General features: G+C 43.5%; 1 protein-coding gene across 1 annotated transcript in view; it reads right to left on the bottom strand.

Annotated features, from left to right (window-relative positions):
* Positions 1-2,358: 2,358 nt before the first annotated feature.
* The window catches only part of VRK1 (VRK serine/threonine kinase 1), a 66,224-nt gene continuing 42,671 nt past the window's right edge, over positions 2,359-25,911 (bottom strand). The window contains exons 10-13 of the mRNA XM_073610319.1: positions 24,017-24,075; positions 21,879-22,054; positions 4,456-4,552; positions 2,359-2,524 (exon numbers count right to left, since the gene is read on the bottom strand). Coding sequence (XP_073466420.1) covers positions 2,445-2,524; positions 4,456-4,552; positions 21,879-22,054; positions 24,017-24,075 — 412 coding nt within the window. The 3' untranslated portion in view covers positions 2,359-2,444. The remainder of the gene's footprint in view (positions 2,525-4,455; positions 4,553-21,878; positions 22,055-24,016; positions 24,076-25,911) is intronic.

The following is a 25,911-nucleotide window of genomic DNA, read 5'->3' as shown; positions in this document are numbered from 1 at the left end:
CAGCAATTTATCAGTCTCACATGGTATTTTCCTGGTCTCTCATATGAAGTGAGTCTCCAAGTCTTCAACTACTAGTTTAAAGCAGTATTAAACCTAAAAATAAACATCATATTGCAACTTAATTATTAGATGTGATGGTTTTATTATTTTTCTTTAGGCTCTCTTTTATTTTCATTTCATCCGGTGATCCAGGCAACAAGTCTGTTTTTCAAAAGCTCAAGCTCTCCATCAGAATGTATCCATTTACATGGATGAGACAAACAATTTAACACTAGTAAGGTGGTTAAAATGAAAAGGCTTTATTTAAACAGGCAAAACCATTATTCCAAAAATGGGAAAAAAATGGTTTGCAGTAACTCGTTATAAAGTGTGAGCTAAAGCTTGGCTTCAAATCAGTGTATATAAATCTGCTAATACATTTAACACACACTGACAATGCTGCTGTCTGCTTTGACGCCTGTGCTCATTCAGCCAAAGCTGTGTCTCACTAATACAGGTGGGGTGTTATTGGCCAGATCACCAGCCGAAAACAGAGGGATAAGGCCAAAGAAAAGAAATGCAGCCACATCTAATGATTAGTAAGCTACGATATATTACATTTTTGGTTTAGGGTTTAATACCGCTTTAAAGACTTAAATATCCGTACAATGGACATGAAAAACAGTTTTCCCTTACAGGAGATTTAAATCGTATTATGTATGGTTACCTAATTAAAAGGTACGATACAATGCCATACATTTCATACCAAAAAGCAGTATTTATAATTCATTGCAACCCTGATTTTATCCACGCCTTGCCTTTGTTGAGAAGCTATGAAAGTCAACAAGACCCCAATAATCATTTTGTGTGTGTACGAGGATATATCGCTATTAGTGATGTCATCTAAAGTAAGCCATACATTATACAATTTACTTGTCCTTCAAACATGGGATAAAAAAAAAAAAAAAATAGCTTGATTCGCCCATCAACAGTCAGTATTGAGGGGGGAATCACTCCTGCAGCAGCGGGAGGTTACCCTGCCATCAGTATACAATGATCACTGCAGGCAGCTATAGCCGCCAGCAGTGATCACACAAAAACAAAAAGGGGCTGGTTGTACTGAAGTTGGTTGATAGATTAATTTCAGTACAATCCAGCCTGCCCATAGATAAACTGAAATTTGGTTCCTGCTGAACGGGACGTATTTCGATCTATGGCCAGACCAAGACATCAGCTGATGACAATTTTAACAAACAATATAAAAAACAATGTGCTTTGCTTGACCTGTCCACCCACCAGGGCAAAGGACAGTAAGCAAAGCAAGTTTTTAATTAACAGGAGGCTGAATAAATTTTAGGACTAATCCAGTTTTATTTTTTAGGGAGAAGCGTCAAAATTAATTTTGGAAAGCGTGAAAACCCCATTGCCGTTTGTGTGGTCATCTGCATTCGTCTTGCTGACCACCGTCACCAGTGAGAGATTGGAAATCCAGAATGTTACTGCCAATTAGGGCTGGGGAAAAAATCGATTTAAATCTTGAATTGAGTTGAGAGGTCAAATAGATTCAAAATTTAAGCAAATCGTTTTTTTTTTTTTTTACCGCGCCGGTCCTGAGGGGCTGCGGGCATGAGTTTTTAGGCGAGGCCGCAGTTTCGGCCTAGTCCGCGGCTTCAGCCAGAAGCTGCGGACTAGGCCGAAGCCGCGGCCTCGCCTAAAAGCTCATGCCCGCAGCGCCTCAGGACCAGGGCTGACACCACGCCGGTCCTGAGGAGCTGCGGGCAAGGAGTTTTTAGGTGAGGCCGCGGCTTTGGCCTAGTCCGCGAGGCCGGACGCCGCGGCCTCGCCTGAAAGCTCATGCCCGCAGCGCCTCAGGACCAGCGCGGTTTCCAAAGAAAAGAAAACTCAATTTGAATCGTGAAACAAGTTTTTTTAAGAGAATCGAAGATTTTATTTTTTAAGAAAATCTCCCAGCCCTACTGCCAATATCACAATAGCAATAAAAGGGTAAATCTTCCGATGAGGACACTTTTTCTGATGACTATTGCAAGAGGGGATTTTCACAGACTGAGGATATTTCTTCTAACTTCCCATATCCCCCAAGACAGGAGATAGAGGGAAATCTCCCCCTAAAGAAACAATAACCAAAAACAAAGTTTTGGCTTTATACATTAAGCAGAGAAATTTAGTAGGCAGCCGCTGTGCAGAGAAAAGGTTATCAGACAAACCAACATTCTACATTCACACATGGCTTTACGAGCATATATTTAGTCAAAGGTTGCACCCCATCATCCTCCATCCAAAATGAAACGTCATTGAATGATATATTTTGATTACCTCATTTAATACATAAACAAAAAACAAAAAAACACACACAAAATATTCATTAAAAAGGTTTATTCGGAAAAGATAATAATCCATGAATACTTTCGCCATACAAACATAAAAACCACATAAAAAACACAATACTATTTCTTTTGGCTGCGTCCACGTCTGCATCCGCCTGCGGGTGGTTCTGAAGGATTTGCAACAGACTTTACAGGGCGACCTGTTCAAAATACATTTCATAAGATAATTTATGGCCAAGATTTAAAATAAAGCATTCCAGAAGCCTAGATGAGCAACTAATGCATGATAAGCTGTTCACCAACTATACTGTTACAGATAATATATTGTCCTCCTCTAAGTGCAACTTTAATGGCAGAGTTCACCTATTTAGGAAAATAGTCTAGTCTAGACAAAGGTCCCTTCATGTAGGGTAAAACACACTGTGCAGTTTGGTAAAATGTTAAGTGCGGACTAGGAAGACAGGCAGGGTGATATCATGATCTTAAATCACAGAACTCCATGTATTCACTGAACAAAATACAAGTTCTGAGAATGGCAGCAGTGCTGACCGAGCGACCCCCTGCGGTTACAAGGGAAGCTGCTTGGCACAGGGCCCAGATCATTGATATCCCTGCAGTTATCACCAACTACTACAGTGATTTGAAACTTCCACAGCGATTGTTCAGGTATGAGATTTACATACTTCAAACCTTTGGCTTAAATCACACCATATTTCAACATTAAATTTTCCTTGTTGAGAAGACTGTTCTGGTGAGATTTGTGATCAGGGGGACAGAGGCTCTACTGTCAAGACAGATCAATAAGTGCAGGCACCTCAAGATTGGGGGGGGGGGGGGCACACACACACACACACACACACACACACACACAGTAGCCAGTATATTTGATGAGATATGTTAATTTTCAGGACTTTGCTGTCTTAATATTCAGAGCAGAATTTCTAGAGTACTTCACACAGCATGACTGGATGCGCTACATAGTGTTTATTAGTGTAAAAATATTATATATTCCTACATGTCCTTAATTTTTTAACAATTGATTTTTTAATACATATATCTTAATATCTTTTATGAATTAGTAATCCTCTTATTAAATAAATTGTTCTATGTTGTAATATGTTTTTTAATACCATTTAGACCGGCTGAGCTTTTTAGTCCACTTCCAGCCGGCAGGTATAAATTCAGAGCTGCCATGGACTTTACTACGGCATTTAAGTGCACATGTTGTGAAACGCGTCACATTGTATCATGGTTCTCGGTGACGTCACTCAGCGCTCCACTGACTCTGTTCTTATTTTCTATGGGCCTTAGAGTCTGCCTAAACTCCTGGATCAGCCTGCTCTAAAGACCATTTTGGACTTTATTTTGTATTGTAGCCGCTTTACTCTCAAAAGAGATTATACCTTTGTGTCTGCCACCCTCCCTTTTTTTTTTTCGGTTTATCAAAGTAAACCTGGGCATTGCCCATGCAAGGGAGGAGTAAGTGATTAGCTCTGTGTAAGTTCTTACAAGGGACAAATCTCTCTATGCTATCACAGGTGACCAAAGGTGTAAATGGAGGTGTTAACCACTTGCCCACCTCCCCATAGCACATTTACTGCCCCCAGGGCGGCCGAGCTACACAGGATCACACACACACACACATACTATAACTATATATAATTTTTTTTTTTTACCAAAAATATGTTGCAGAATACAAAATTGTCTGTCTTTTTTTGTTTATAGTGCAAAAAATAAAAACCGCAGAGGTGATCAAATACCACCAAAAGAAAGCTCTATTCAGTGTTGCATGATCGCGCAACTGTCAGTTAAAGTAACATAGTGCCGCATCACAAAATGGCCTGTCAGGAAGGTCGTCAAATCTTCTGGAGGTCAGGTGGTTAAACAGTGTGGGATTCGGGCATTTAAGTAAATATCCATGATTTGCTTGGGCACAGCACAGGTTCACTTTAATCCCTTTAAAATTACACACACACTTTACTATGCTGGCTACCCAAAGAATGTATATGTTTACATAGAATAAAAACTTTAAGAAACTATCCCACCACATTGAGTATTAGAAGTATGACGGCTATGGAAACAACCAACATTGTCTGAAACGTATCCTTTCTTGCATTGCTATAGAAATTACCTCTGGGCTGTTTCTTCTTCACCACTACGGGTGAACTCTCCTCTTCTTTTTCTTCCTCCTCCTCCTCCTCCTCTTCAGAAGCCTTGGCTAACTTTCTCTGCAAAAACAGGGAAAGGCTCATCTAGTAAGCTACACAAAGCTGCTATAAACAGAACTGAAGTCTTATAATACTATGGCATTCACATCAAACATTGGGGTCGAAGGCTCAAAAGGCAGAAAACAGACAAAACTCTATAGGAAAAGGAGTCTAAATGACCTCTTTTAACATGAGCTAAGAATCATTTTAGGATCCCTGTTGCACTATGTTTTTTAAAAATATTGGTCATTAATGTAAAACAAAAGCTTGCAGTGCCTACCAGGCCAGACACAGGAGCTGATTAAGGCCCCTATCACACTTATACGACTTCAAAGTCGTGCGATTTTACCGCAATTTCGCGGCCACGATTTTGGAGCAGTACTACTTTGTACGACTTTGCTTCAACTTTGGCATTAACAAATGAAAACATACAGTAGGTGACCGCGATATTGTGTCAATCTTGCTGCTGTTATCGGCAAGATTTGAAACCTGCGAGCCCCGTCGCGGGAGCCAGCGCCAAGCTGGCTCGCTGATCGGGAAAGGAAAACTTTTTTTTCCCCTTTCGCGATAAGCGACAGGCAGTGCTGACAGCTGTCCGGTATGAATCATGATCAGGAACTGCGCGCCAAATTTTAAATAAAAAAACGGCGTGGGTTCCCCCCAAAAACCATACCAGACCCTTATCCGAGCACGCAGCCCGGCCGGTCAGGAAAGGGGGTGGGGACGAGCGAGCGCCCCCCCCCCCTCCTCCTGAACCGTACCAGGCCGCTTGCCCTCAACATGGGGGGGCAAGCGGTTGATGAGGACAAGGGCCTCTTCCCGGCAACCCTGGCTGTTGGTTGTCGGGGTCTGCGGGCGGAGGGCTTATCGGAATTCGGGAGCCCCCAGATCCTGTTCCCCTACCCTATGTGAATGAGTATGGGGTACATGGTACCCCTACCCATTCACCTAGGGAAAAAAGTTTCAATTAAAAAAAAAAAAAAAAAAAAAAAAAAAAAACACTACACAGGTTTTAAAAGTAATTAGGCAGCTCCGGGGGTCTCTCCGGCGTCTCCTCATCGGGTGATGTTGACCACGCCCCCTTATGACGGCACAGTCCCAGCATGCCATTGTGGAGCGCTCAGAGAGTATTCCAGCTGGAGAGAGCTTCGTGTCAACATCGGAAGAAGAAAAGAGGGGACAAGACAGCGCAGAAGACCAGGCCCCCGCTAGCGAAAGAGCTGGAGAAGATAGCGGAGGAGCTGGCAGAAGATCAGGACACCGGGAGGAGACGCCGGAGAGACCCCCGAAGTCAAAAGACCCCCAAAGTTGGAAGAAGTCCCCCGAAGTCGGAAGAAGACCCCGGAGCTGCCTAATAAAATACTTTAAAAACCTGTGTACTGTTTTTTCATTGACACTTTTTTTCCTAGGTGAATGGGTAGTAGGTGTACCCCATACTCATTCAAAAAGGGTGGGGGGCCGGGATCTGGGGACCCCCTTATTAAAGAGGGCTCCTGGATTCCGATAAGCCCCCCGCCCGCAGTCCCCGACAACCTACAGCCAGGGTTGTCAGGAAGAGGCCCTTGTCCTCATCAACATGAGGACAAGGTGCTCCGGGGGGGGGCGCAGGGTGCCCCCTGCCCCAAAGCACCCACCCCCCATGTTGAGGGCATGCGGCCTGGTACGGTTCAGGAGGGGGGGGGAGGGGCGCTCGCTCGTCCCCACCCCCATTCCTGACCGGCTGGGCTGCGTCCTCGGATAAGGGTCTGGTATGGATTTTGGGGGGGCCCCCACGCCGATTTTTTGGCGTAGGGGGTTCCCCTTAATATCCATACCAGACCTAAGGGCCTGGTATGTCCCTGGGGGTGGGGGAACCCACGCCGGTTTTTTCATTTAAAACTTGGCGCGGCGTTCCCCCTCACGATTCATACCAGACAGCTGTCAGCACTGCCTGTCGCTCATCGCGAAAGGAAAAAAAAAGTTTTCCTTTCCCGATCAGCAAACCAGCGCGACATGCACAATACCCTGTCGGCGAGAAACACAATCTCGCGGTCAGGTACTGTACATGGTGTGAGGCTTGTGCTTACAAAGTCGTACTGAAATCGTGTCTATATTATTCAGGTACGATTTGCATACTACTTGAGGGTTTAATATTGAGGATTGAGGTCTATGGAGTATAACTCGCATAGAAGTGGACCAAAGTAGTGCAGGGACTACTTTCAAGTCGGCACGACTTAAAGTCGTACCAATATGAATGGTAGTCATTGAAAATCATGGAGAATGACTTGTCATACGATTTTGCAGTCCAAAATCGTGGGACAAGTCATATAAGTGTGAAAGGGGCCTAAAGAGGATTTTTGTACTAGCTATAGAATACTTTTCTTGGAGTTCACTGGAGCACAGGAAGTCATTCACCTTCAGGTTATATTGCCATCTAAAAAGGAGGATTGGACACTGGCAGCAAAACTGTAGGCCAGTGCAGGATAACCCCTTCTTATACTGGAATGACTCCATTTTGTAGAAAAGCAGTACTAAAAACATGAGACCCCCTACAATAGTCTAAAAAAGTGAAGAGACAAAGATTTCTGAAGTGTAATGAAATCAACGGAAACTTGACCTTGAATGGTGCAGAGAGCCAAAACACACTACACCCTTGGAGTACAGACCACTTTGCTGGGACTGAATGCAGTAGACTGAAGAAATCTGCCTGACAATTGCCCAAGCCTGTAATGTACATGGCTGAAATGTGAAGTTTTGCCCAGGGAAGGATCTGCTGTACATCTCTTGCAGTAGCAAAACTTCTGATTCCTACCTGATGGTTGAGGTATACCACCACTGTTGTGTTGCCCATCTGAATCCAAACTGGATGCCCCTCCATCCTCCACCAATGCCGAAGGGAGAGCCAAATCACTAAGCTCCAAGAAATTTAATTGGGGTACGAGAGTCCTCTAGCAAATAAACCCCTGCATCAAGCAAGGTGCCCAAGACTCTCAACCACCCCCCCTCCCTTTTCCCCTTAGAAAGTTTCCTTGATGAAGGAAGGCAATGACAGATATGGTGGATTTCATTCAGAATTTGTTAACCTGAACATAAACATTCAAGGGTTTCAGGACCAAGAGACCAATCTTTTTTTTTTTTTTTTTTTGGGGGGGGGGGGGGGGGGTATCTAATTTGTGTTTTAGAACAGTGAACAGGTTGGAAGTAAAATCCATGGTGTTTTTTTTTGCAAAAGAGATGGGAGTTATGACACAGTGATGAAGATCTGCCACTAAGAGGAGACATAAGAAGTTTTTAAAGTAGGGAGGTGGGGTTCAGGGAATTTTAGTGAAAGAAACGGACGTAACCCTAGTCCACGAAGGTCATCAGACATAGCCCCACTCTGGAAAATAAGGTTGGGGGGAGGTATACTTTCATGCATACGGCGACTTGTCCGAGGATTTGAAATGCAGAACTATTCGAATGAATTGGGAGCCAAGCTTAGGGCAGTCTCAATGGTGAAGCCGAAAGGAGTGGAGAAACAAAAAAGGGAAATGTCTTAAGTGTCAGAGATGAAGATTGCTTTTCAGTCGGCTCCTTAGGCTTCTTCCTTGGTGAAAACATCTAGCGCCGGTAAGAAAAGGTGCTGTACCTTGAAGGGCTTTGCAGATCAAACACTTTATCAGTGCATTCTGCGGTCCAGCACTTTAGCCAAAGTGCCTTACACATATGCACCGCTAGGAGACTCATGCGAGATACAAGTCACTACCCTGTTTCCCCGAAAATAAGACCTAGCGTGATTGTCAGTGATGGCTGCAATATAAGCCCTACCCCGTTTCCCCGAAAATAAGCCCTAGCCTGAAAATAAGTCCTACAAGGACTTTAACTAGGGCTTATTTGGGGGGTAGGGCTTATATTGCAGCCATCACTGACAATCACGCCAGGTCTTATTTTCAGGGAAACAGGGTAGGATTCCAGTAGGTCATCACAGCTGAAATTCAACACCACAGCTATCTGCTCCATGTATTCCACAAGCAGTGTTTTTCTTTTTTTTTTTAAAGGGATTTCACCCAGTGAAGAATGGTCTGGCAAAGTATAATCACAGCCAGAATAGCGTACAAGGCAGGACCCGCAAGAGAACAGCACCTCCAACCGCTCATCAGTAGGGTCCTTAAATGCAGGTTTATCCAATACCGGAATAGTTGTTGCCCTGTTAAGGTAAGACAGCTGAACCCACATAAGGGATGGCCCACTTTTCAATAAAATCCATAACAAACAGATGTAGGAGGATAGCAAGCACATGGGGGAAGTGAACGGCCTATCGGGATGCTTGTAATCTCTGTATAAAGACAGTGGTAAAAGTCTTAGGAGCCTGAATGACCCAAAGCTGGAAGAAACACAGTTAGAATAGGCAGATCCTCTAGTGGTGTGCACTGCATTAAAAATAACTGAAATGGATTTCTTTAACTTGGGAGTAACAGCAGTAGCCTGCAACTCCTCTGGGGTAAAGCTCATCCGACAGGGATTTAAGCAATGCAGAATCAGTTTTTGCAGCCGTTTTATAAGCCACCAAGGTTGCAGGTAGATCAAACAATCTGCAGGAGCGCGCTTATGCCCTCTGCAATCAGATTTATCAAATAAATTAGGTCTAAAAAGCATACATTACAGTAGTAAAAAAACCTCACTCAAGAGGGCAGAAGAACGAGCCTGGACTTCTAAGACAGGATAGATTGACAGCAGAAGACAACATGACTCCAGGTCGCAGGCATCAACAGCACAGGTAGGTATGCCTAAAGTAGTTCTCGACCCCTTAGCTGGGGTTACCCTATACAGCAGGACTGCCCCCTCCTTTGTCTGGCATCAGATATATTGGGACTGCAAAGCAGATGCACAATGCGCAATCTGAGGGTAAGGAGCAAGGCCTCAAGTACTCACAAAACCCCAACAACCAGTAGCAGGCTAAGGTCAAGGACCAGAAGGTTGAGTGGCCGGAGGTGACCAATGTCACTTTTGGTGGAGTGCAAGAGACTAAATTCCCTGAGGCTTTTTGCAACAGAAGCCGCAGCGGGGAGATGCTTTCTCAACACTGTCAGGAAAGGAGCATAGAACGCCAAACATTTCACCCATGTCAGCACGCAGAGGCAAATGCCAGAGGCTCTGGAACATGTACTGCAGCTATCTTTTGCAAGAACCCCAATGGGAACCCAGTGCCTGAAGGTGACTTCCAGGCCAACCCTGCAATGTCCAGTGAGATCAGCTGAACTACACTGCAAAGGTCAGGCCGAGGACAACTGCATTGGATTGCTGCCTATTAGAAGGAAAACATTTAGCAGTAACAGACAAGAATCTTGATTGAAGATCAAAAAAAAACAAAGAAGGACACAAAAAAAGGTTAGTCTTTACAACATCAACACTGAACAAGACATTCGTCCTCCTAGGTTGCTAGTGAAAAAACAAAAAAACAAAAACCGAGGTATGCTGGTAGCAAGGCGGGGTCATCCTGGGCTGGCCCACCAACTTTGTTTGCCAGCGTCCAATCCTTCAGTAGGCAGCACTATAACCACAAAGGTTAAAAACTTCCTGTGTCCCTTAAAGTGTCACTAAATCAACATCATAAAAATCTATCAATAAATGGTGTATTACATGCTGTTCATACTCGGTCACTATTCGATTGGTTTTCTGTATTCTACAAAAAGAATCCTGCTCTCCCCCTTCTGTTCACGTCCCAAATTCAGCTAGGAATTTTTCAGCTGTGGGGGCAAATCTGTGCATGCTCACTTTTCAGTGAGTTTCTATGCTAAGCATTTCTTTAGTATCACATCTGAGCAGCCCATGTGACTATAGAGTCACACATGTGGGCGGATACACAGTGTTAAATGACAGCCCACTCCCTCCCTCCTCCATGCCCACTAATCAGCTAAACACAATTGGGGTGGGATATTACATGTGGATTAATGGAGGCTTCACCTGTGTGACGGAAGTCACTTTGGGCAGGGGGCTTGTGGAACCCAGCTTACTTTACAGAGCTCTGGAAACCCATTTTCCAGCTCCCCAGGCCCCTGTTATGTGTACGTTACCCTGTGTCTATTAGGGGCACAGGGTGACCTGAGAAGCCCAGTCTGGTTTGCCCTAACCTGACTCCCAGGACAACCACGCTGCACTCAGCATTTTATTTTACCCTTGTTATCCTGGGTCATATATGTGTGGTTTGAGGTGAAAGAATGAAGGGGCACTTTCACTTGGGACATTAATATTTCTTAACAATAATCCCTCAAGAAATATATGAAGATAAATACCACCTTTCATCTCAGACCATTGCTAGGTAGTTTGAGGTGGGGTGGGGGTTGTGTGTTTGTTAAGTGCCTATATCCCATTGTTCTATCGTTTGTCTGCCTTGGGAGCAAAGTATTATGGGATGTATTGGTGTGTGTGGATTGGCTTACATTTTAATGAAACCACTGTCAGTTATTAGATGCTAGAGGGGAGGGGGATTTCTCCAACAGCCCCTCCTAAAGACGGTCTACTGTTGGAAAGTTGAATATATCTGTGTGTCATGTTGCTGGAGGAGGTAAAGTCTACCCCGCCCCATGTCATTATGCAAAGAAGGGGGCTTGTCCCCTGAGTGTATATCTCTTTGTGCCTGTGTTTGAATGAACACGTTTGTTACCACTCTACACTGATGTCTCGACAAGTGACTGGGTGGGATAAGGGATCTTGGATCGTGCTGGTACCGGACAAGGGAAGCTTATACGGCAGACATTGTCCTCTTGAGTACGGGGTCCGTCACAACCTCCCTCTTATTCTAAGTCACAGGCTGGAGGGGCGTGACACAGCCTGTGACTGGCAGAAATTTGCCAGCACCATGTTATTTCCACAAAATAAAGATTTCATTTCAAATATATAATTGTATGCCAATTTAAAACAGTTTATGGATTTTATTTTTTTTTTTATACTGTATTCCAAAGGCTGTTACTTTTTGAACATGTGACCAGCAATAGAGGACCAAAAGCTCCTCCTGCTTATGTTTACCTGCATGCAAACTAGGAAAGAGTTGGGTCATGTGAAAGCTGGATATCGATCAGGAAAAAAGGTACTTCGTTTTTTTATTTTTAAAATAATTACAGTGCCATCATCCACATACAGAAATAGAAGGGACTATGTGAATTACACAGTGTGTGTTTAGTATAACTTTAGTGAAGAAAGAAATCTGGTCATTCCACATACTAAGATGTGGCCTTCATAACACTCACGATAAATATACAGTATTTTTCTGACTAAATCCCAAAATACTAGTATGCTTGCTCATAACCTTAGCCCATGTACAAAAGCAAGGTTTCTTTCCACCAAATATCTAGACAATAAGTAGGAAGAAAATCCTAAATGCTTCCTCAAACTCTCTTTGAAATTGCCTATCCACCACGTTCTTTACCCCATTCATCTTCTATTATGTCTATTGTTTTCACATAATTTTGCCTGAAAGCTCATTAAGGCAGGACCCCTTTTCCTATTCTGTGTCACATTTCTGTACAGGTTTTGTTTGGTGTTCCTAACCTTCACCCCATTATTTGGATGTACACAGCAGCAGAATAGGCATTATATAAAGAAATACAAAAAGAAATGGTCTTTTTTTTATATTTTTAGTGAGAGCTCTCGTGTACATTAATTGCAGGCACAATCAATAATTATCATGCACATAATTCAGAGTTCATACCCCCCCAGGTATATTTACAGGTCTGCTCTTCCTTGACAATGCTCTTGTCGGACAATTATATGAAATTACAATTGTACTTCCCTACGGTTTGGAGCTTTGATGCTAAGAATGCAGCTGTATGGCTACAATGCTGATGGGGATAAAAGGTGAGGGGGTGGATAGTGCAATCCATTTCTCATTGAAGGAGCACCGCTTTCAGATTACCATCTAAACCCTGCTGGGCTGAACAGATTGGTTTGATAATTACATACAATAACGGCAATGGGCAGGTAACCCTCAGCTGGCACAGAACAGCTCCCCCGTGGGAACTCCCATATGCAAACTGCATTGATGGAGTGCATTAGGTACATCTTCTCTGCCGCTGCAAAGGCCTGATTATCGCCAGCTAGGACTTCAAGGTTAGCATGTCAGCAGATTTGTGATGCATTAGGCAGGAATACACACAGACACTTTTCATTCGGACCAGAAATACAGACAGCAGATCTCATTACCGGACTGCTTATGCTGCCGTTATGCACAGGCAGAATAGAAACCTGGAAATTATAATGTTTTAAGGCTTTTTGAACAAGATTTTATAGAATGCCTAAAATGAAAGGTTCATTTCTGCGTTATTCATTACATTTTCAAGACAATCATAAGCTAACTGATGCAGTAAAACTGAGAAATTGTAAAAGCTCATGCAAATCTACTCAAAATGCAATGACTAATGTCAATAAAAAAAGTTTTGCCATGCGATAAAAACTTCATACAAAATATAGTATATGCATTTGTAACTGCCATAGTACAATGAGGGATGGTGGGGCATGGACTACGCATAAGATATCACAAGCAATGGTGCCACATAATTCAGGCAATAGCCAGGAAAATATCAATAAGGTGAACGACCGGATTACTGCCCAGCAGCAAGAGTATAAAAAGCTGGCCATAGATGATTTGTAGGGCTGCAACTGATTCATTTCATAATCGATTGGTTGGCTAATTGTTTGGAATAATCAGATAACAAAACCTCAAAAAATGTTTGGTGTATAATTTAGTTAATATGTAAAGTTTATTAAAAAAAAGTAAATTTAATCTTGAATATCTACATGCAGTGGTAAACAGAAATAACTGCATCCATCTCTTTTTTTAATAAAAAAAAAAAAAAAAAAAAAAAAAAAAGGGGCATAAGGAAGCATCCTTCTCCAGATATCATCCGTAAAAAAAATAAAAAATAATGTCAGGTTTAGAGTAGGATAAATTAATCAGGTAATTTAATTATAAAAAAAAAAAAAAAAAAAAGGGTGCGCGTTGGTGTGTAATCCGTCAGAAAGTTAAACAGACTAACTTACAAAAAAAAACCTCAAAGTGAGGTTTACACTTCCTACACGTTATATTGTATTTGGAGGTCATTAAAAAAATATCTTTCCTTTATAATCTGCAGTTCTGTAATTTTCTATAAAATGCAATATAGCAGCCTGGAAGCCTTCTCTACATAGATGGAGTACAGAACATCCCCCAGAACAGAACATCCCCTAGAAACGTCCTTCCTTACCTGTTCTTGTGATTGGCTCACTGATTTTCACAGAAGTGTGCACTAAAGCTGGCCATAAATGGTGTGGGAAAAAAAAAAAAAATCGCTTGATTCTCTTATTAACACAGTCAGTATTGATTGGGGGGGGGCCTCCCGCAGAGCTATTGTATTCTCCTGGGCTATAGCCACTGGCAGAGTTGATCGATCAACTTTGGTGCAAACAGCCTGCCCATACATGGTTCGAATCTTGGCCGGTCTCTGCTGAACTGGCTGAGATTTGAACAGTCTATGGCCAACTTTAGATACAGGAGATGCTCAAAATCTGACATGTATCAAAAATGTCATTTTTGGTGAAATACTACAAAAGGTATATCACATCTAAAGGAATGCACACCCTGCCACTTTCCTCAAAGCCCTGCAAGTACAGCATCAGATTGATAATTATAAAATCATTCCCATTCACTCTCCGCAGACTCAGGAACAAACCACTATATCTTCAGAACAACAAAAGTTAGGAATCTGCAACAAAGTTTGCCAAAATGCTTGCAATGTACATCGATCACCCCAGAAGGGAATGTTTTTTTTCCCTCAACAAGTGGAAAACAAACAGGAACCACCACCCACAGTAACAAACATTTCTATCTGATTAATGATCAGCTGAGCACAATTAAAAGACTTCAGGAATTCTGAGAGACCAATGAATGAGGCTTGGTTCAAACTGGTACGACACCACAGCCGTACCACTTTGGATCTGACTTTGCCTTGCGGACTTGGAGAACGCCATGGGTTCCCCCTCCAAGAGCATACCAAGCCCTTCGGTCTGGTATGGATTTTAAGGGAGACACCCACGCCGGAAAAACGGCGCGAGGGTCCCCCCCAAAATCCATACCAGACCCTTATCCGAGCACACAGCCTGGCAGGCCTCATTTCCCCCCCTTGTTAAAAGGGGCTTTCAGATTCCGGATTCCCAGAGCCAGGGTTGTCGGGAAGAGGCCCCTGTCCTCAACATTGGGACAAGGTGCTTTGGAGGTGGGGGGGCAAAGGGCCCCCCCGCCACAAAGCACCCACCCCCCCATGTTGAGGGCATGCGGCCTAGTACAGTTCAGGAGTGGGGGCACTCGCTCGTCCCCACCCCCTTTCCCGACCTGCCGGACTGCATGCTTGGATAAGGGTCTGGTATGGATTTTGGTGGGACCGCCACCCCATTTTTTTCGGCATGGGAGGTTCCCCTTAAAATCCATACCAGACCAAAGGGCCTGGTATGCTCTTGAAGGGGGAACCCATGCAGTTTTTTATTTTAAATTTGGCGTGGAGTTCCTCTTCAGGATCAGAGCACAAGTCGCATGCCAAAGTCGGATCAGTTAAGACGGTGAGCCATTTTCAGCCATTAATATCAATGTCACATGGCAATGTTATTTCATGTTTGACGCATTAGGAAAAAGAAAGGATCTGCGTGACCTCCGATCAATTGTAGTTCAGTGTTGAAGGTGGTAAACAACGCAGCAAAATTTGCTTAGTGCAAGCTACTTTGTATACAATACCTTGATCATGTCAATGGAATAGAATAGTATCAGTATCAGGAAGTTAAAAAGAGGGACCCGGGGCCTCTTTATCAAACTAGGGAAGCTCAGTTTCTACCAACCACCAAAAGAGATGGTCAACCTAACTGGTCAACAAGAAAACACGAGTAACAGGAGCAGCAAGGTCAGAGCATTACTATGCAAGCTTCCATATTAGAACCCTGGGTTTTAAGTGATATCTTTGCCATGCTAAGAGTATTCTAGAATGCCTGCAGGCTCTTCTGAAGAAAGGACAGGAAGTTTTCCTACCCACAGGCTGCACAGTGGCTCATACTGTGAAAGTGAAATACCTCCTTGTGGGGTGAATAATAGCGGTGAGTGCGTTTCTTATGGGGCACAGTTTTCAAAGCACAGAACAATTTGAAGGAGCACATTGTCACTTTATTATTGGACTTTTTTTCTTTCAATATCTTTTATTGAGGTTTTGTATAGAAAGACATAAGTAAAATTTATGACAAAACTGTACGGGTGTCTGTCATACAAGAAAAGCATCGAAACTTAAAGGCATTAAACACCAAGTGGTGAGCGGAACTTGTGGGGTTCGTGTTGCTCGTCTTACCATTAATGGAGTTCTTTCTTCCTTGTCCTGACACCCCTAGTGGGATCAGACTGTGCCGAGAGGAGGGAGAAGTTGCCAACAGTAAAGAATTATGTAGATCAGAAAAACATTTGATCACCAGTGGCAGTGGGTAAATCTGGCTTCGTGTGTGCCCCACTTAATCCCAGTCTTGTATGCTATCTTGAGTAATATGGAGATACATAAAAAGAAGACGAGAAATTGGTGAATGTCTTCGGTGCACCTGTTAACTATATGTGTTGGCCTTACGACCAATTGCTGGAGTTTGCCAGAGTTAGGCTCGAAGTTAAGTCCGTGACAGACAGTCTCCTGGTGTTTGTATATGGAGTCATGCAAATGGAATACCAGGTTGTGCAGAGAAGAATGTAGAAGGAAGGAAGGAAAGAGAGAAGATAGGAGAGGATATCATTAGGCATCAAAGAGCTATATAGAAGTAGAATGGTCATGGACTAATAATGGGGATGTGGAGGTTTTTGTATAAAGGTCTTCCAGGGTTCCCATATCTTGTCGTGTTATTCTGTAGAGGACTGGAGTATGCTGGACGTTTTTTCTTGAACCATAACCCATGAGATTTACCTCTTAACGGCAGCTAGGAATACCGTAGGCTGTTTCCATGCTCGGGCTATCGTGATTTTGGTGCCCAGCAAAATGAAATGTATGAGTGATCGTAGATGCTTAGGACATCCTAGTGGATCTCCGTTCAGAAGGCAATCTCAGGTGTTTTTGGGACAGAAATGTCAGTCACTTTATGTATTAAAGAAAATATCCTGTTCCACAATCCCCGAATACGAGGACACTCCCACCATATGTGGTATAGAGATCCGGTCAGCCCACATCCTCTAAAGCATAAGGGGGAGGTGCCTGGAAATATCTTGGCCAGACGTAGGGGCAATTTATACTAGCGCGTCAATATTTTGGCGTATGCCTCTATAAGGGAGACATTGGCAGTGCCCAATTATTGGAATTTTTTTTTTATACACCAGGGTTTAAGGACGGTATATGCATGTTTCTGAGCCCAGTTTCACAGCAATACTATATACCAGTCATATATGTTGTATTTTTTGGCACAGAAATGTTACTTTGAATTGCAGATTTTGCACAGGATTGTGGATTTCACACAGGAAAAGTCAGCGCTTTTCTATTTGTTTTTTCATTTTTATTTCTCATTTTATTTTTGTTTGAATGCACATAGCTTCTAACAGTATGCATTATAAATAAGCGATCAGGAAGTTTACACAGTAGGATATCGTTTACATTTCTTATTTTTTTGCACTTTTTTGCACCCGTGATATACACACCCCTCAAGTATTTAGAGGTTGCAAATTACCTCTTAATAAGAGCAGTGCCATATCTATCCTTCCCCTTTTTTCACATTCTTCTGAAGGCTTGGGGACATGAGGTGAGGCCACATTTTTTTCAGAGATTGACTTTAAAGCGGTTGTAAACCCTTACAGACCACTTACCTACAGGTAAGCCTATAATAAGGCTTACCTGTAGGTACTGAAAATATCTTTTAAACCTGCACTAGGAGATATTTACCATATATGCTTGCACCGACGTCAACTGAGCATGCTCACTATAGAAAGGGCACGATCGTGCCGTTTCTATAGGGCCCGTGCCGTGACCGTCGGCTCCCGCACGCATGGGAGTGAGTCACGTGACTCCGGCCAGTCACACAGGCTGAGTCCGCGGCCCCCGGAAGGAAGAGGGGTGAAGATGGATGCTTCCTGCAGTGGAGACATTGCAGGCAAGTGGCACATAATGGGCTAGAATGCGATGCATACTAGCCCATTATGCTTTTACTTTGCAGGGGAATAAAGAGGAAATAAAACCCATCAGGATTTACTTCCTCTTTAACCCTTTCATGACCAGGGGTAAAACAAACCTCAATGTCTACGCCCGATTTTGTAGCTTTGGCACGCGCTAGTATAACAGTACATATCATTGCAACTATTTTTTTTTTTTATTATCAAAGGAAAACTGGTTCAAAATAGTGAAAACAAAAATTTGTTTTTTTAAATGTAGCTGTATATTTTTGTTATTACCATGTACCACCACCAAACCTGCAAAAAACAAACAAACAAACATTCTCCTACTCCTGATGACCATGGTGATACCACGTGTGCGATTTGTTCTTTGCACCCGTAATAGGGCCAACAAACAATAGCAATTTTTTTTTTTGTCCCATCTAAAACACACCAACACTAAATATAAAACCTTTTTCTCTTCTTACCTAAAACACACTGATACTAACACTACCATGGATACTGACAAGTACACTGACTACACTGCGCATTTACACTTGCTTCAAAATGTGCCATTGGACACGCTTTTTTAGAGCACTCTTAATGCCAATCAAAGCTGGGGTCACCAATTAAAATAGTTAGCTTACAGTCCTGTTCACACGTGTTTGGTTTGCTTCAAATGAGCCCTTATAGTGCCACTAACTGAAAATTTAAACTGCTACTAACTTACACTGGCACCTACATTGACACCAACACCACTAGATCAAGCCCTGAACTAGTTAATTTTTTTTTTTTTTGTGTCCTCCTCCCTAGAGGGTAGGGGTGTTTATTCTCTTCACAGAGGAAAACACAGGGATGGGGTATAGATTGAATAATCACTGTGATAGCCAGTCAGAGGCTATTTAACCACTTGCTGCCCGCCATATAGCAAAATGACGTCGGCAAAGTGGTTGCAATATCCCGATCGGACGTCATGTGACATGGTCAGGATAACAAGCCGCTGCATGCCCCCGGGGGCACGCATTGCGGCGATCGTTGTTGCGGTGCAACTCCCATCTAGGTAGAGTCTCTGACGGAGACTCTTTGCCATGTGATCAGCCATGTCCAATCACGGGTGATGGCGATGTAAACAGGAAGAGCCGTTTATCGTCAGATGCGAGTAGAGGAGAGCCGATCGGCTGCTCTCCTGACAAGGGGGGGGTGGGGGTGGTGTCTGCGTCGTTTATCAGTGCAGCCCCCCCTCTCGGATGCCCACCCAGGACCACCAGGTATGGCCACCACTTCCGACCACCAGGTATGGCATCCCTGGCGGCCATGGATGCCAATGTCTGCCCACACACGATGCCAATGTGTGCCCAACATTACCTGCCAGTGCCTCCTAATCAGTGATGCCCAGTGTCCACCAGTGCCCACCCATCTGTGCCCATATCAGTGCCACCCATCAGTGGTGCCACCTCATCAGTGCTTGGCAGTACAGCCTCATCAGTACCAATCAGTGAAGGAGAAAACGCTTATTTTACAAAATTTTATAACAGAAACGAAGTAAAACTTTTTTTTTTTTAATTTAATTTTCTGTCTTTTTCTTATTTGTTTAGCAAAAAATGAAAAAAACGCAGAGGTGATCAAATACCACCAAAAGAAAGCTCTAGTTGTGGGAAGAAAATTATAAAAATTCTGTTTGGGTACAGCGTAGCATGACCAAGCAATTGTCATTTAAACAGCGACAGCGCTGAAAATTGGCCTGGGCAGGAAGGGGGGTGGGGGGGATTGCTCTGTATTGAAGTGGTTAATCATGTGATAGGGATCCAGTTCCCCAGGTCCTTATCCTTAGTATTAAGCGTGCTCACATGAACACACGTGGCGCCCAGGTTTAAACCCCATCTCCTGTATGTATCTTTATGTTAAAAAATGTTTAAAGAGGTTGTAAAGATTAATTAAAAAAAAAAATAAAACATGTTATACTTGCCTGCTCTGAGCAAGGGTTTTACACATAGCAGCACCAATCCTCCTCTTCAGGAGTGCCCTGCCAGCTCTCCTGGCTCCTCCCCTTCATAGAGTGCAGCCACAGAAAGCCGCTGTCCCTGGGGGCACCCATGCTGGTTCACGCCCGCTGCTGCGTCCATTGACTCGGTTCCACTCCCATGTCATGGGATTTTATTGACAGCGGAGAGAGCCAATGGCTCCTGCGGCTATTCTGTCCAATGAGGAGGAGAGAGACAGAGGCTGCAGCCGCTGGGCTCGTGCACATTGCTGGATCGGGCTCAGATAAGAAAAAAGGGGAGGGCAGGTGTTCTGGGGGGAGGTGCAGCACAGGTGGTTTTTCGCCTTAATGCATAGAATGCATTAAGGTGAAAAACCTTGGGACTTTACAATCATTTTAAAATATTCAATTTTCACAAATAGGTGTTAAAAAGTAATTTAAAATGAACATTTGCCCAACAGTAAAAGGGTGGAGTCTAATCCTTGAGACCACAAAATGAATGATGGTTTGCCTAGGCCACCAAAAGCTGATGGAATGAAGTTGGTGCACCCTTACAGAGAGTCCACCAGGGATGACAAAGGAAATCAGCTTTTCTGATAGAAGCAGTGGATATTAGATACGATGGCTATACACTAGTAGGTTTACATAAGAAAATCATGCAAAATTCAGGGATGTTGATCAGAAGATGAGACTTCGCTGATGACCATGTGCCCTGCACACTGACAACAGGCTTGCATCCGCTGTGAGGTTCCTCTAAATGAAAAAGGAACGACTTCCCAGCTCCAGTCTAAACTTCTAAAGGCCCAAGCCCTTGATAGACAAATCGGTCTATTACTTACAACAAATTCCTTTTTATAAAGTACAACATCCTTTGTGCCAATCAAATTTTTTCAAAACTAACAAGGGTGTGGTCTATCCAGTAACTGGATCGTCCTGTACCTAGATGACGGAACGTTGAATTGTAGAGGTCTAGATTGTCAAATAGAATGGCCTTGAAAGGCTACCACCAGCCCTAAGCCTCAGCAGAAGCAGAGAGGAAAACTGCTCCTAGACTGCAGAGTTCAGATCTGACACCAGAGTGTGATGTTTTCTCCTGTGCAAAGGAACAAGAAGAGAACCAGATACTCCAAATAAGGAGTTCCAGAGATGATTTCTGAGGGATCAGGATAAGCTCCTGCTGAACCTGACGATTTTTAGCTCATGTGTACAAGCTCTAAAGTATAAGTCAAGGCCAATTTTTTGGGGATACTAGTTCTGGTGACCTTGGGGGCTCCTCCAAGAGAGTCCCTTAATTTGCAGGGCTTATCTCACATCCTGTCATGCCTATGGGACAGGAAGTGAAGGGAAATCTCCCCAATGGGACACAGATGGCAAAACTATCCAAAAAAAAAAAAAGTTTTACCTATAGTTCTACTTTAAGTCTCAGGGTATAAGGCAAGGCTTCAAGCACTCACAAAACGCAGCCAGCTGGTAGCAGATGAGGGCCGGATGGCCAGGTCACAGTAAACGAGCAGCAGGAACAAATCGAAGTTCCACATGGCTCCTTGCCAGCAGAAGCAGGGAGCTGCTTCCTCAACAATGTATAGCGGTAAAGAGCACATGTATGCATCAGAGGTGAATCCCAGAGTTTTAAATACTTGCACAGCAAAACCGTCAGGAACAAAGAATAATGGTATCCTGTGAACTGGGGTAGTTGCCGGTGCTCAGCCTGACTGGCCTATTCACATAATGAGTTCTTAGGGATAGGGCAAGGATGACCTCAATGCCAGCAAGTCTGGACCAGGAAAGCGCTCTGCAGGTGCCTGAAACAGAGTCAGGAAAGTGCTCTATGAGGCGCACTGTGCCCAAAGGTTACTTTCAGGCTATCCCTGCAACGTCCAGTCTTTCAGAGTGAGGGTGAGATACTCCAAAACCCAAAACGAGGACAACTACACCAGAATGCTGCAATCAAGGAAATAAAGCCCCAGCAGAGGTGTAGAGAAGAAAAAAGGAAAAAAAAATTGCAGTAGAAACAAACAAAACAAAAAAAGAAAAGAAGAAGAGCTACAGAAAAGATGTCCATCCTTTTAGAACAATAGGGGGGGGGGGGGGGGTGAAGTAGTGGTTATGCCGGGCTGGTCTATAGCTTTTAACTGCTAGTGTTCAATCATACTGTAGGTAGCAGTATAACCCAAAAAGGTTAAAAAGACTGTCCCTCAAGAGACGAGAAATACTGTTTTTCATGCACCTGTAGATCTACACCAACTATAACCATCCTATAATAAGCTGTACAGATTCCATAGACATACCTTTCGATCTTTTGCAGGGACATGTCCATTCTGTGTAGCAGGAAAGTCCAGCTTCCCATCATCATTGCTACCCAATGCCTTCAGACCTTGTAAAAGAATGTTTCTCAACTTCTGATACGGAGGTTTCGCGTCATAGCTCAGCTGAGTAATTTCCTTCATATACTTTGCCATTTCACCTATTGAAAGCAAGAAGAGAACAGTAAATGAAATTAAGTTAATCTACATTTAAATGGGTACTATTCTTGTTGTGACCACAACAGCCAAACAGCTAGGAACTCAAAACACTTCGCCTTTATGGTAATCACCACTATCAATTTAGATTTAGATTGAGTTTCCTAGCATCTTACCTATCGGCACCGCAGCTGATGTTTCCATCAGCTGTCGGGTGCTGCCGCCACCAATTTCGGGTAAGGGTACCCAGCAGTGTAGCCTTATGGCGTCACGCCGGGAACCCTACTGCACATGTGCGAGGCCCCGCTCCTCTCTCCTACTGGTCCGGCGACGGGGAGAGGAGAAGAGAGCCCCGCGGTTATGTCACGGGCCGTGACCCGGACTCTCGGAAGTGGGAACAGGATACCTGTCAAAGACAGGTATCCTGTCCCCCCTCCCCCCCAAAAGGTGCCAATTGTGGCACCAGAGGGGAAGAGGAGACAAATGAGCGGAAGTTCCACTTTTGGGTGGAACTCCGCTTTAAAGCGGGGTTCCACTCAAATTTTTAACTTAATCTTACCCCCTTCAGTTAATTGCATAGATGTTCAAATGCCGCACGAAAATTTTTTTATCGCTGTAATTATCTTTATATTGTACTTTATTGTGGCACTTCCTGTCTCTCCTCCCATGGGAGTAGGCGTGTTCATTGCCTTTCCCTGGCGCCGCACTGTCTCCTGGGAGCTTAGTGTCAGGCTTCCCAAGATTCAGTGTGAACAAGCTGTGAATGAACAGCATTCACCGCATCCAGGAAATCAATGCTTGTGGGCTTCACATGCCCACAAGCAAGATGGAAACAGCCAGCATCACATTTTTTAAGTTATTCTTCAGTACGAAAACAGACAGAGGCGGAAATATTACACCCAAACTGAGTATTATTTTGGGGTTAGCAAAGTGTCTCAATGACCAAAAAAAAAAAAAAGATTGGTCGCCGGACTCCCGCTTTAAGCAAACAACAAAAAAAAAAAATATATCACTTTAAAAAGTTCATCTTTCCCAACATGTTAGGGTGTAACATGTTACGAATGGACCGGCCCCTGCTGTCACAATTTTTTTTTAAAATGTGGCCGAGCGGGTCTCCGCCCACGTCACTCATTCATTGTCCTCTAAATAGAAAACTACAAGTCCTGACAGCCTTTGTAGCTTTCGGCTTGTAGTTTTCAATGAACTACCACGGCGAATTGTAGTGCTGTGGTATTTCATAGAGTCAGATTGCATCTGCTTGCCCGTACAATGGGCACACAGACACACTGACAGGACTGCAGGAGACCTGCATGGCACCAACGATCTTCTGATCGCTGGTGAAACGCTTTAGAGGCCCCAGAAACAAAACAAAAAAAATAAATGCACATTTTTTTTTACCGGTATTTTTTGTTAAAATGTGAACTTATCCTTTAAAGAGCCTCCATTTCTAGAAACAAAGTAAAAAATCCTTTGCTGGTCTAAACTTGGGCCAATAGATTTGAATGCACACACCTGGTAGCAGCTTGAAAAAAAACCTTCAGACAAGCCCAAGCTTTGACATGTAGGGTATTGAGAGTTCAGGTTCCTCATATTCCTACTGGCTCATCAGCACATGATGAGTTTCCCCACTGGCCAACAACAATTTGTAAGAGGCTGGCAAGTGTTGGCATTAGGAAGAAGTGTTGATGCTTTGCCTGTCAGACCAGTCTGACATTCGCCCATGTCTAAGCTTTATGACGTTCCTTGGAAAAAATATAAAGAAGTGCTTTCACACAGCATTTAGTGTGGAGCAAAGTGATGCACATATTTACAGCACCCAGCTATCCCTGCTTATCCCCTCCATTGTACAGTAGTGGGACCACTACACCAGGTACTATGCTAGGAGCCCTCGATCATACAGCCCCTTCCCATTTAATACAAGATAAGGTATGTTAATTGAAGTTTCTATACTGTAATTATGATCATACCCGGCTTTTTCTTCCCAGGGAAGCAGGTGTTCATAAGCGTTGGGATTTCATCACAATACCTGAAATTACAATAAAACAGTGGAGATTTGAGTTTGCACTTTTTAAAAGATTGATATTCCTATTCCACAGAACCTATGCGGATAGCAAAGCTCAACTTTAAAAGCTTTGCCCAATATTTTAAAACTTGGCCAATCCTGGGCTCCCAGGGAGCTCACAAATCTGGAACTGCACTCGATCTGCGGTTTCCTACCCACAGATTTCCTTTAATGAAACGTATGTGCCTGGTGACTTAGCAGTCCAGAGATGCAGGTATTCTACCACTCACTTACAGAGATGTTCACTCAAGAATATTCAGGGAACATGGACAATTTATATATTTCAAAATTTCTTGAAGCATAGGTGCAAAACAGTCCAAGTAAAATGTATTGACACAAATAAATAATTTGAGCGAGACATCTTAAGCCTGAACTCTTAAAAGGGGGCAAAAAAACACCATAAATCTCCAAAACAGGTATAAGTCCTAAGTGGAAAACCTCAGTGTGATACCACTGATAGAAGTCACCTTCAAACATGACCCCCCCCAACCTAGATGCATACTGGCTGAACAGTCTCATTTACAGTACATTGGTTTATATTCATACACAGCCCAGAAGCCAAGAGAATGGAAGCTTTCAGTGACAGATTTTCAGAGATTTATTTTTTTCCTTTCAAGGATAACTCAAAACTATTAAAGCTGAACTCCACGAAAAATCTAAAGATACCCTTTCCGTGGAAAACACCAAGCTTTTTTTTTTAAATCTAGGTCAAGGGTGTCAAACTCAATTTCATCCTGAGCTGCATCAGCATTATGGCAATCCTCAAAGGGCTTCTGTATATGCAAGACTGATAGCTTCCCCCCCCCACCAAAGCCACAGCGAACAGTGGGTGTGACCACATTTCAGAGTGGGAGGATACTAAATGGGCAAAATATACCAGGAGTGCGATGTGTGCAGAATTCACAGGTTCACTACAGATGGAGTGCATAGTTGAAGAGAGAGCTACATACAGGGTGCAGGATTTAGGAGTGTGCAGGGTTCAGCTCTCTTCCACCCCTCCTCAGCTCTAACCTCTGCACCCCTAACCACCTCCAAAAAGTTTCCTAGCATCTTACCTACCCTGCCCAGTTCTAGTAACTCCCAGCAGTTTAGACAGCTCCACCTCTCTCACTTGCAAGGAGATCATTGGTCAGTTTATGTGCACCCGGGCACAGATGGCAATCACAGTGCAGTTTACCATGTGATGCCCCATCCCACTCTGCACCTGTATGTCCCCTGTTCCTGCTGTGAATGCAGGGCAGGCAGGTATCTGTGCGAGCCACCAAGAGGAAAGCTGTCCTTGTAACCACAGAAGACTTCTGTGCTTACAAGTGCCAGCAGTGAGCTGAGGACGAGTCGGAGGTGGCAGAACTCCATTCTGTCACATTCAGGCTGAAAAAATGCCCTTGGTGCAAGAGCCACATGAAATGGCCTAGCGGGCCAGATATGGCCTGCAGGCCTTGTGTTTGACACATGTGATCTAGGTTATCATATAAAAACAGAATTACATACCTAATGCCCTGTTCCTGCAGGCTTTGACTGGTATTTTCCAAGTAATTTTTCTTTGCCATTCCGTTGGTCACAGGCACTCTGATGTCATCACATACAATGCAAGATCAGTAGTCCTGCATTGTAACAGTCTACCCATAATGTTACATGTAGAAGAGGAACACTGGTTGCCAGTGGAAGCGAGGAATAAAAGGGAGTAAAACTTTTTACTGGTACCATGGGCAAAAACGAGCATCTAGCTCTCGCAGTGCAGAAAGCACAACTGCAAGGGTAACTACATTTTCAGAGTTCAGTATTAAGCAGATTTTACAC

This window comes from Aquarana catesbeiana, linkage group LG13 (genome assembly GCF_042186555.1).
Source record: "Aquarana catesbeiana isolate 2022-GZ linkage group LG13, ASM4218655v1, whole genome shotgun sequence".
In the NCBI taxonomy this organism is placed as follows: domain Eukaryota; kingdom Metazoa; phylum Chordata; class Amphibia; order Anura; family Ranidae; genus Aquarana; species Aquarana catesbeiana.
The sequence above is the reverse complement of the archived record's forward strand: the minus strand, read 5'-3'. Positions and strand labels throughout refer to the sequence as shown.